The following is a 12,644-nucleotide window of genomic DNA, read 5'->3' as shown; positions in this document are numbered from 1 at the left end:
TTGCGCTGTTGAAAATTTGGGTTAAAAAAAAATCTCAAATTATTCAATCAGATTTTCATAAAAGGTAAACTGACAATTCCGTAATAACCGAGGGCGTAATTTTCCCTTAACATATTACAGAAAAATTATGCAACAATTATGTTACGTAAAAATTCAATTTAACAGCGTAATTTTTCGTGAATTATTATTCCCAGTGAAGTTGTTAAATTAAATATCGTGAAGGTTTTCAGACTTGAAAGAAACCTGAGGACTTGAATCGAAGCCTTTGAGATGAAAAAAAGCACCAACAATACACACGGATATATCTGGTATTTAAAAAATAAGGTATGATCTCCTCAGCCATCAGTTCAGAAGCTATTTAAAGGTTAATAATCCCCATAAAATACGCCAAGCGTGAGTGCCGTAAAAATGTCGGTGAGGTATCATAAAAAAAAAAAAAGGCCGGAGCATTGGCTGAGTCCCATTAAGTCACCGTGCCTTTTATATATTTTTCAGGTGGCACATCAGAATGCTCTATAATGTACAAGAGAAGAGTCGGTGGACAAATGTGTCATTACCAGCGTTAATACAGCATTAAACGTTGAATACAGGCTTTTCTACTGACGGCACTCAATCCCCATCCCTCGAAAATCCCCTCACCATCCCTCATCTATCCACAGGATCCTAACCCGTCCGCCTAACGCTCCTCTAGTAATTTACATACACAACGTGGGATGTCGTTCGCATTAATGGATCCTCAGAAAGCCGCACGTCAATTATTTCACACGAGTGATTTTCATTTATTTAAGCTGCACTCGCTGATTACAATTCTCTGGCCGTTCAATTACATTTTCAATGAAATATTACACGACTGATGGATCGAAGCTATCCACTGGGGAAGTAATTTCGATTGCCGATTGAACTTAATCACCGCTGAGCCTCGGATATTCTTAATGATAAGCCACTTTCTAGTCTCATTAAGATCACAGCGTAAAGAGATTTTAATGGAGTGTTGTTTGTTATTTAGAAATCGTTTCGCGTCTCATGATCATTACCTCGTCTCAGGTACTGCAGGTGCGTTTTTTTCATATTGAAAGCAGTTTTCTCGTTTTGGAAAAGACTGTTACTCGGTTGAGAATTTTTTGTTGCTGAATATTTCGAAATTTTCAATTGTGGAGTAAAACAATAATTCAAGGCTAATTAGAAAATATACAAGACAATTGCGAAACAAGTTCAAACGTAAGTTCAATGTCGCTTATTACGCCACTCTCGTACAGCCTCGCCCCAATTACTGATTATCGCGCACTCGGACTTGTAATTTTCAAGTCACTCTTCATCAAGAAGCAGCAGAATACGGGGTACTCAAGGTCCGAGGAGTTGAGAAACTTTATTACCAGGAAAAGCGGAAATTGCACGGGATTTATCGAAGTCGATGGAAAGTTTTTTGGATAAAATTGTACTGAACTCACCGATTTACCAAATAAATCGGCGAAAATCTCGAATGATTTTTCTCGTGGAATTGTATTCGTGTCAATCCGAGAAGACACCTTTTTATGGACAATTTGACTATTCACCAACGGCTCGTTTCACGCGTCTTTACGGCTGTTGGTTGGGGTCATCAAAAGGCTGCGAGGCATGACCTTTACAAAAAGCCACGGGGTATCACTCAACTCCACCCTATTCTCAAGGTTTTGGTTTTGGTTTATGTCTCTGTGAGCACAGAGGACCCCCGGAGAATATGAAAAATTTATTACGCCGACTGGGACAGAGTGGAATTTCTTTCATCCTCGCTTTTTTTTTCAAGAAAAAATCAAAAACGAAAAATGTTCACGGTTCAAAATTCACGGTAATCCAATAAAAAAAAAATCGAGTCAACCAACAAAATCTTCTAAATTCAATTAAACCCGGGAAATCCATGATAAATATCGAGATGGCTTTCGTCGGACGTTAAAAATATATAATGGGAATCCCCGACATATCAATCTCCTCGGTGGAATGTACATAATAAAATATTCTCATTCCACTCCGATTAATCAACAGCGATAAATCATTACACAATCCATTGTGCAATAAAACAACACAAGATTTACCAAGATAATAATCGCGATATAGGGCTTTCAGTGGGCGTCGTCAATCGTCAAGATCACGAGGGGGCGTTTTCTTGGACGTCGAAAAGCGGAACGATCAATCATCCCCCTTCAACCTCTTTGCCACAAACTGGTGAAGGTGAGTTCGCACAACTTACCCTCGTCTCGGCTTTTAAATGTCGGTAAAAAAGAACGTCTCGGTTTGGATTATCGGTTGAGTTTACATTGAGGAAGGGAGAGTGACAAATGTGGGGTGAAAGAGGAGAGAAAATGCCCTGGGAGTGAGGGGTTAACGTCGGAAATGCCATGAAAGGGGTCACCGACCGCCCCTCGCCCTCAGGCCACCTCTAATGATAATTATATTCGCATTAGGTGCTCGCGAGTCTTGCTCATTCATCAGCTTGCCCAACGTTTACCTCAGCCTCTCGGCTTATAAGCGATTTAAAATGTCTGATCCATTTATTTTTACTCATTTTTTTAAACACCCAAGTCCAACCTGCCCATGCAATAATCCGAGACCTAGGGTAATAAAGTGGATGGCGAATTGGAAATTATTTTTTTTTTTCTTTCTCATTCGAAATTAATGGGAGTGAAAGTTTTCCCTTTCTCCGTGTTTGCAGCTGAATTTACAGATGATTGATAACGAGATCGAGAAATTGTCTGTTCTTTTTAATATTTATATTATTTATATTAGGGTTATATTATTTTTTTTTTTTGGAGCTTCTCTAATGCTGATAAAACAGGATGTGATATTAACCTCGAGGGCATCATCACCCTTTCGTAAAAGGGAAAACTCTAACTGAGTTAATACCTCGTTTAATAACAAGATAATTTAGAGATTTTTTTAAATATAATAATGATGTCTGCAAGTCGGTGGCAATGATTATAGGTGAATTTAAACGGTGCATGAGAAAATTGGTGTTTGTAATGGAAACCCCTAGAAAAATAACCGAGCGAGCAGTGATTGATTGAAAATTACGTATTCCAGAATGAATAATTATGCCTGTAAACCTGTCAAAATGAGTTTGCAGGAAAGCATTAAGTTTGTTGGTTAATGGCCGAGCGGAACCATTGTACATACAGGCGAGGCAATACATTTTGAATACGCAATTGTTCATGAATATATGTATAACAAGCAATGTACACGGGTGTCCTCTTCCTGTTCTGGTCAGTCAAAGGACCATTGTTATTAATGAAACCCAGAGCTGTATTTCAATGGATTTTCCGCTTCTCGATTCCCCCCTTCCTCATCAATTTTCCATTTTACCGCGAATTAACTCAACGTCTTGCACATATTTTCAGTACAATAGTGCGATTGATAGGGTCACGTGGTATTCATTGCTATCGAAATTAATAATGGCGATTTGTGAGTATAAACGAGACATATCCGTTGCGCGTTTCAATAGTTGTAAAGTAAACCTCGTGATTGCATAATCAGATTTCTAATGCTGACGCTGTAGCACCGACCGGAAAGTTCGGGGACATTAAATTTTTTTAATAACTTAATAATCAATTGAATTAATCTCCGGAGGCCAATCTCCTTTTCTACCATCTTTAATTCTAAATGATGAAATAATTTAGTTCAAGTTGTAAATTATGAAAATTATAGAAATTATGGAAATTATGGAAATTATGGAAATTATGAGGCAATTTGTAAGTGATGTGTCAGTATCAACAACCAAGTTTAGTGTTTTTCAAATAAAAATTTAGATTGATTGAAGTCCTGCTCTACAAACACTTAAACAGCAAGATCATAAACTCGAGCCGCAGTGGTAACCTCAAATGGGAAAGGGAGGAAGAGGAAATGACAGTTGTGGAAGAACCGAGTGATTCGGCCGGACGAGCTATGCCTGACCGGTGCTTGTTACGCGGACAGCATTGGTCGTATAATGTTTGACGACATTGGAAGGGGAAAGTACCGGGGCAAGGAGAAATGGCCAGGAGAGTGCAGACAAGAAAACCAAGTGGAGTGACTCTAAGCGGGGTCAGACGCGATTCCCGATGTACGATAAAATACACTCGCGCTTATTTCTCTTCCCATCCGACCTTTTCAGCTATCGTTATCTCCCGTCCGCAAACGCTTTCAATTTCACTTGAAAATAATAACTTTTTTTTTATCGCATTTTATTTACCCTCACCTGCCCGACGCCCGGCGCATCTCGCGGAATATCAAACGGTCGAATCCCAACGATTTTTTAAAATTTTTTATTAAAAATCCTTGAGGCGACAGAGTAGAGGATAAATTGTCAAACGATTTCATGGGCATCTATGAGGTATTTAAGTATAAAAATTATATAATAATCGAGATGACGATTAAAATTATGATTGTGATTCGACAATTTTTTTTAAAGAAAGATCTTTCGAGTCGATTTAAAAAAAAAATTGTATCCATTCGTTTGGATAAATGTAATTGAATTTTAATGTAAATGTGAATGTAGTTCTTCGAGTTAATGTAAAAGCTGTAAAAGCTGTTGGCGTCAATTATTCCCGATTCCACGGTGCAATTTGTTTTTTATACATAATTACATCAAGTCTACATCGGAGCTCGTAAAAGCCGTCTGTAACCCGTCTGCGACGTAGACATATCAGTGGATATAGAGCATCTACAATTCCATTCGTCTCTGTAGACTCCATTTTTCATCGGCTGTCGTGTCGCTTCTATTTATAATAATCGCGTTGTCTCCCCCCCTCGTAGAAGCTTTTCACAACAGAAAACCGAGTTTTTGCTCATTATTCACGTATTGAAAGGGAATACACGCGTCGACATGACGTATACCCGATCGATACGATTACGTGGAATAATATAGAGAAAAATGTTGTGACGGGAGAGGCAAATCCGTGGATAATTATTTTGCAATTGACAGGCGTCGGCTAGACACACGAGGAAGAATCAATTCTCTGCTGTGCAAACTCTCGACTTGATCCAACAATGTATGATGGAGTATAATAATATCAATGGATTTCCTAGTGATATCCCCGTCGAATATTTCACGAACAATAATGGATATTAGATTCATTAGATATACCGCATTAAGGGATGATTGATCATTCCGATTGGTAGACGCCATTGGAAGTATTCCAATCGTTCGTATGCGGTGAATCAATAACTCATCGGGATAATGGAATGATCATCTAAGGGGCTGAATGATTACTGAATTCAATCACGATATCTCGTTCTGGTTATGAATTCCGTTATTCAATCGACTATTCTTTGACACATTTAGATGAACTTTGAAACAGACTAAAAATTCTTGATGGATAAAATTTTCTAAAAATGAATTCCAAATTTGAATTATCTATTTTTGATTGATGGATCCAAGTTGTCATAGTTGTCTAATTACGGAAAATTTCATGCTTAAAAAAGAAAGATTTTTACTCCATTATTATTATGAAAAAAAAAAATCTCAATTCTCCCTAGTCCGAACAATTCTATACTCCATCACGCCCTGAAATCACAAGGATATTCTTACGAGAAGAGGAAACACCGATAACAATCATGAAGAATGCTCCAACCTTGCCCCACGCTATCTATCAACACCATCTTTATAACTTCTTTATGGTACATCTCACCTTCGGCAAAATGGTAATTCCCCGAATTGTCTACACACAACAATCGCTTCATCTGAGAATATCCGCACATGGCACAAACGAAAAGTGAGAGAAAAAAAAAATCCCAACGAGCGCGAAAGAGATTCTTGTCTCCATAGGTATATATACGAAGAACGAGTGGCCCTCGAAATCATTTGGCAAGCGTCTGAATTCATAATTAAATATCCCTACAAAATCTGAAACAGTCCGCCGGTATTCAAACGAGCAAACCAGTGTAAATTCTCAGTGGCCGTGTCATTTCCAGGTATTTGTGATTAAATTCTGACAGAATATGCATTTGCAGTGAATTTTCGCCCTGAACCTCGCCACAGGAGCGAGGGAATAAATAAACTGGTGAAATTCATCGTGAATATTTTCACGTCACTGTTTCGACGCCGAAATCGCTGGCCTGTGCATTTCGTGACAATAGCGAATAGACGTCACTATAAATTGATGACAAACAGCAAATTGTACCCCCATTCATTCATTCACTTTATGTCTCTATTTATCTACAGAATACTCGTAAAAACCATCTTTTCACCCGTCTGACGTCGTCCGCCTCCTCATCGACAATTTTCGTGAACTCACCACGCCCGTTTGCTGTTACAATTTAACTCATCCGAATAAAATCAACGATCCATTATCACGAATACCATTACTCAAGTACCCGGTGTACCTCTTATCGGCCAATTGCTCTTTATTCATCATTCATCCCTCATTTATCACCTACTCGAAATCATCTCAAACCCCATCATTAAAAATTCTTTCCATCCCGTGAAACAAGAAAATACTAAATTTTCTCGTTTTCAATTCCATTTATATTTCCAATCCCCTCCAATTCTGGAAGGGACACGCGATAATGTCACGTACGTGAGCGTGATCATGAGACACAAGATGGATCAAGCCACCGGTAGAGACACCTCAATCCTAACTCGCACGCGATAGATCCTAACATGTCCCTCAAATAAGTTCCTCATTATACTGTTGCAATGAAACCTCCGGACTCTTTATTCCTCCATTCTCTTGATCGAAATTAAGATAACACATTGCTCCCTTCCTTCCCCTCCTACCTAGGTATTATTTATCCCGCGACTATAACTTTGCATAGACCGAATGGATGATATTGTCGGCTTACAAACGATCAGATTAACCCAGCTGATTCCATCATTCATCCGTCGACTCTCGTATTTCGATCCACCGAGATGTAATTCAGCGTATCACGTTCCCCACATTTTTACCCACTGGCGTAGGACTCGTTAAAACGTCAATAACTAATTAAAATCGTGAAATCAATTTTTCGAGATCATACCGACATAAAAAAATTTTAAAATCGCCAAAAGTATTCTCTAAAAATGCCACGAACAATTCGGAAGGTTTCATTATAATAAATATTGTTAAAACCGCGGTGAATTTTTCATGCTTAAAAATATAAATTACTCGAGACTGAAAATGCAAAAAAAAAAAAAAAAAAAAACATGACAAACGTAAGCCCTTCGGTCCCTTCTGCTCGACTTGCCAAAAGAGGCTGTGAAGCATACTTTGCCCTTTATTTTCCCCGAAAAGCCAGTGTCCACGCGACTGCACTGATTTTCCGTATCAAAACCTCGCAACCCGTTGATAAAATATCCGCCAGCAACGTCCGCGTAACAAAAGCCACGGGTGTACCGCTGAATTGACAAAATTCGAGACACCGAGTAACACCTGAGCAGCCGACAGAAAATCTGATTTTCCGAAATGAATTCCTCAGCTATTCCTCAGAGTATAATGCACTCAGGCATCATATTACACTTCGTAATAAAATTATCCTCACAATCCTCCAAATATCATCATGTCATTCGTAAACTTGTGCATTGATGGTGAAAAGTTTGTAACTATGAATGCCACTCCCAGTGCAGTATAGGTAGGTTGTACACGGGGGAACCACCATAATTTAGCTAATGGAACTCCGGTATGTTATAGACTTCTAACCACAGAGGCTCTAGAGTTGGTACGAGTTGGATTTTCCACTGACAGCGGACACCGCTGTCTCGCGATACGATGGGATTTGCCTAATTGACAGCGCGTGCAAGAGCCTATTAATAACAATGACGTATACGCAACCAACCAGTCATCTAGATATGAACTATTTGACTATTCCTGCTTGACTATTCCTGCCAATTCCTCAATCCCCTAGAACCAACCATAATTCACCAAAAGAAAGAGAATCCACTTCTTCCTTGATTGATCAAGCCTATCATCTTAGAAAAAATCGACCCAGATAAATAATAATTGCCATTTGTCGACAGTAAAAAATAATGTATTCCTTCCGTATTGTTGGATGACTTGAAAAGAACGATTGTCCCTGGAGAAGTTAGGGCAACACAAGTTTCCTTCTGAAAGTTGAGGTTACGCTGGAGCAACGGATGGCTCCTCCACCCATTTGTACACAGTAGTTTTGAATGTGTTTGGTTGAAATAGATGCGAGAGAGATATTCAGTGGGAAGAGAAAGACTAACCCTTTGGGGTGTCGTGAACCAGCTGCACTGCAGCACGAGGCACATCGCACAGAGTGAGTCTCGCATTATGCAGCAAGTATCGCTCATTGCGCGTGCCATTGTCAGCTGTCTAGCACAATGGAACGCCGGGGGTTGGAAATCGTGCCACTAGTACCACTATACGTTTGAGAAATCCGGCTTATTGTCCTCTCATTGGCCGAGAAATTCTGATATCACAAAATAGTCGATTTCACCAGCTGTTCAATATTGAAAATTTGATTGATGAACTTGAGGGCAACGGAGTAGCCGTTATTCAATGAAAAATTCATGTCATGGCTATAACCGAAAATTGGCCAGCTCCCGGTTAAATTTCAGCGACGATCATCAACCGAGCACCAATTAAACGTCTAAAACCGGTGCACCTTATAAATAACGATTCTTCATAATGACAGAATGAGTTCTCTACCGATATTGTCTAATATCTCAAGTGCTTCCTGGTTTTCAACATGACAGGAAAGTGAGAAAGCCGTGACGGCTGATTCAGATGCCAACGCAATGCCTTGCATATCAAACTCAATGATGACAGCTGACACATGGTCAACGCATGTTAACGGTGAACAATGTGAGATCCTCAAATTGAGCGGGCAGATGTTCCCGTAACCCTGTGTGAATACTCCCAGTTGAATACTCTCCATGTTCTACTTAACCCAGAATGAAATCAATCGAACGGAAATCTCGATCAATGGTATATTTTCACTGGAGTCACAAACCCCGAAAGCCCCTCGATTGTTGACACCGGTATCCTTTCATCAAGGTAATAAATACACCCATTGAATAATCCAGAAGTCAATTGCAGTGATAAAATGGAATGTTGTTGACGAGGATATGTGTCACCATTAAGAAAAGAATAAAATCGTCCCCATGAAATGACTTTTCATTTGATTGAAGATTTCTGTGGTAAACATGACCGACGATATTGCACCTAGACTCGGTTGGACATATATGTTGCCATCGATATCAGCGTTTTACGGTACTAAAGATCATCAGTCATACTTGTTTGCCACCCGACTGCCAGCCATTCCACCCCACCTTTTTCACTCCTCTCCCCCATTGAGCTTTCACGACATTTTATGGATTTTTCTGATTCACCGCTGCTCGAGAAAATCCAGAACAAGCTATACCAAATTCACCACAAGTTTGACCAAATAAACGACACGAACGCGACAACTACCAGGGCCCCTATAGAATTGCGTCATTGGTAATTCAACGTCTCAATCAAGCTACACCTTGTTAGGCCATTATCCAATGAAATGAAGCGCAGGCATCATTCAATGAGAAGAAAATCCATTTACCACCGAATGAATTCACTCACAACTCAATTTGACGGTGCAACAAGCTGTAATTCACCGATAAATCCGACTAAAATCCAGGATCCCAACTCCATCAACTCTACGAGAAATTCATTAGGAGGATGCCTTGGTAGTTTTAAAAAAAAATGAAGAAGATGAAAAATAAGCTACTAGACAAAATCTTGGCTGGGATGATTGAAAAGGTTCGGTAGTTCTCAGTGGTAATCACGCAACTGCATATTGCCATCGCTCGTTCACCCGTTGTAGCTTTAGCAGTTACTATGACCCGCACCCTTTATTCCCTCCTACCCCTCAACTCCTCCCGAGTCTCGGAGTTATCGTTGCAGCAATAAAGCGTCATTCCCCCGAGCTATATATTATCAAGGATTGAAATACTGCCGAGCAGCATGCTCGCCCTCCGTTTCCTTGAGTCGCGAAACTCGAGTTTCACCATTTCCCCGCTGCTTACATCCACAACCGCTCAACAATTTTATTTCTCACAGCAGTGTATTGTTACATTGCTACTCATATATCAATGATATTTACGATGGCCTTCCATTATCATTCTCCATCTTATTTGATAATTAACCATTATTTCAGGTAAAAACACTCAGAGAGATAACGAAAATGGAATGGAGTTCGTTTAACCCGATGTTAATAATTTACCAGAGAAATAAAAATTGAAAATTGAACGATTGATGAGTAAATCTATCGATATTGTGGTATGTTTAGATGCTATAAGCATCATCTCCGCAATTTTCATTTTGATTTGAAACGCATTCGTCGACAAAAGCCCTGGGGATCAAGAGTGAAGAGCCACAACTGAGGGGTACAACCGATCCGATGGAAAATGGGCCATAACCAGCAATTCGATATAATATTGCTGGTGCTTTGGCGAAAGCTTGGGTTATCGATTGGCATACCGCGCGTGCGGGGAAAAAGGGATGAACCCCGGGATATAGACAGATATGAACAGAGGTGGAAAATGGCGAAATGGGGAGAGTGAGGGGGACAAATTCTGTTATCAAGCTCATATAAACTGGTAAAATTGTGCACGTTGTCCTAGCAACCAAAGGGATTTTCTTTTCTGTGCTATTGCAATTACATAGCTTATAAAAGCACCTAAATTCATGGTGATGGAGATGGTGGGATGGTGAGAAATAGTACGATGTAACCAATTGGCTGTAAATTCAGGGATCGCACTGCGAATGCCGGGACAAGAGAATTTCGTGCAGCGCGGTTTATTGCCGCTTGCTAGTGATTAAGAGTCCCGGTGCATGCTCCGTTGAGCAACCGTCGATAAATCGGCATGGTACATGGTGAAACAATACCACCTTTTTATTTTTCAGATGAACGACAACGGGTAAGCGAGATAGGCCGAATAGTGGCTGACGAATGAATGATGAGTGATTATTATTATTATTCACCAAAGGTAGTGGCCGTCGGGTGAGAGAGACTAGCATGCCAATGATCCGGATTCGATCCCAGGAACCGGCGGTCAAAATTTATACGGCTCTAATCTCACAATTTCACTATCGAGCGGATAGTCCTGTCAAAAAGCACGTCTGTACCAGGGCAGTTTTTTTTTCTCAAAAAAAAAAAAAAAACAAAGCAACATTGCCGCGCGATGGATTCGTAATCTATGAGTGGGACAGCGCAATCGACAAGCTTCGAGGGTGGGTGATGAAACTGTTCATTGACAATCGCGTGATGCGAGTTAACTTGGCATTTTCGTCGTACCTCTTTGAAATATTCATACTGTATCCAATCAAATGACAATTTCTACTTATTGATTGGTACCGCGATGGTTTAGTATTATCGAAAAATGACATTGGCTGCAATGAATTGTTGAGTACACACCGGGTCTTCAATGTCCAACGAATCAGAGTAATTGGAACACGGAGGTGAACGTAGAATAGGCTTTCTATTATCTACCACTCTCCCACTACTTTTCAACAAAATTTTCCCTTCATTATAGCACAATATTGTATCCTTTGTATTGAAAATTAATCCCACACGCAATTAGTCTTTTAACCCTAGGCTTCTACGAACAAAGCATACTTTGCTTCTAATTCAACCTCGATCGCTATTCATATTACACTAGTTCTCTGCAATATCATTTACATAGTTCAGCCATTATGGAGATGCACCTCGCATATGTGTACATAAATCTGGTGTTTTTAAATGATTCAATGTGATACAACGAGTGGATTCCCGGTCTGCGCAATTATTAGAAGAGAACAAGTGCTTACCTTTTTCACGATGTACAATTTACGATCCTGCAGCAGCATGTACGCCTTCTTCCAAATATGTGAATTATTACCCCTCAGCCAGACACAACTGAACACGTTGGGGCACTCCATGTCATTTCGCATGAGGTGATCCTGCAATTTTCGAGAAAACAATTGTTTTACGAAGTGACTCATTTCAATGGATTCCCTCATTCTTTCCCCCATCATTAATTCCACCACTCGAGACTTTATTCAAGCGTTGCATGGAAACAAAATGGTAGAGAGAATGAGAAATTCACTTAATATAATTGGTCTTACTTTGAGTTTACTCTCGAAGCTGCTCATAAAATTTCTCTCCTCGAAATTGGGTAGTGCAACCATATCCGGTGGAAAGAATTGCTGCAACATATTGCAAAAAAAGAGTGCCTGTATTATTAAAAGTAATTGTTGAAACCCATCGTAATGCGCAATTGGTGAGCCCCAGAATGGCAGTTCATTGTCATTAATGTATGAAGTGTAATTGCATAATTTGAATTGCCGTGTAAAAATATCAGCCAAACTTCAACTCTCATGGTTTTTTAATGGTTTTTTAATTGTACATTCTGCTGAGTATATCGTAACTGAATGGAGGCAATGCATCGGGCTTGCATGCATTTTAATTGACGGCGCAATATCGATAGTTATAATTAATTAAACTCTGTTAATAGTACATAATTCTTGCCAAAAGTCACCGTTGACATCAATAAAGTGTATAGATCAATTCGTTTTTAGTGATATAAATTACACGAGATTTTTCCCACCAACAGGTGCACATGCGTTTATTTTATTTGTTGCTATTATTCATCAGACTAAATATAGATTCCGACGCTGACGTGCAATTCAGTTGGTGAAGATTCTCTCTATTAGGTTCACAAAAGATAAACAATAGTAGCTCTA

The 12,644-nt window shown here is 39.6% G+C and overlaps 1 protein-coding gene across 2 annotated transcripts in view; it reads right to left on the bottom strand.

Annotated features, from left to right (window-relative positions):
• LOC105268907 (growth factor receptor-bound protein 14) overlaps positions 1-12,644 on the bottom strand; it is a 131,131-nt gene that overhangs the window by 102,941 nt on the left and 15,546 nt on the right. For both annotated transcript variants that reach the window (XM_011308819.1, XM_011308824.1), the window contains exons 5-6: positions 12,027-12,107; positions 11,730-11,861 (exon numbers count right to left, since the gene is read on the bottom strand). In XM_011308819.1, the coding sequence (XP_011307121.1) occupies positions 11,730-11,861; positions 12,027-12,107 (213 nt within the window). The remainder of the gene's footprint in view (positions 1-11,729; positions 11,862-12,026; positions 12,108-12,644) is intronic.

This window comes from Fopius arisanus, unplaced genomic scaffold (assembly GCF_000806365.1).
Source record: "Fopius arisanus strain USDA-PBARC FA_bdor unplaced genomic scaffold, ASM80636v1 scaffold00003, whole genome shotgun sequence".
Classification (NCBI taxonomy): domain Eukaryota; kingdom Metazoa; phylum Arthropoda; class Insecta; order Hymenoptera; family Braconidae; genus Fopius; species Fopius arisanus.
Note: the sequence above shows the minus strand (reverse complement) of the source record. Positions and strands in the feature narration are given on the sequence as shown.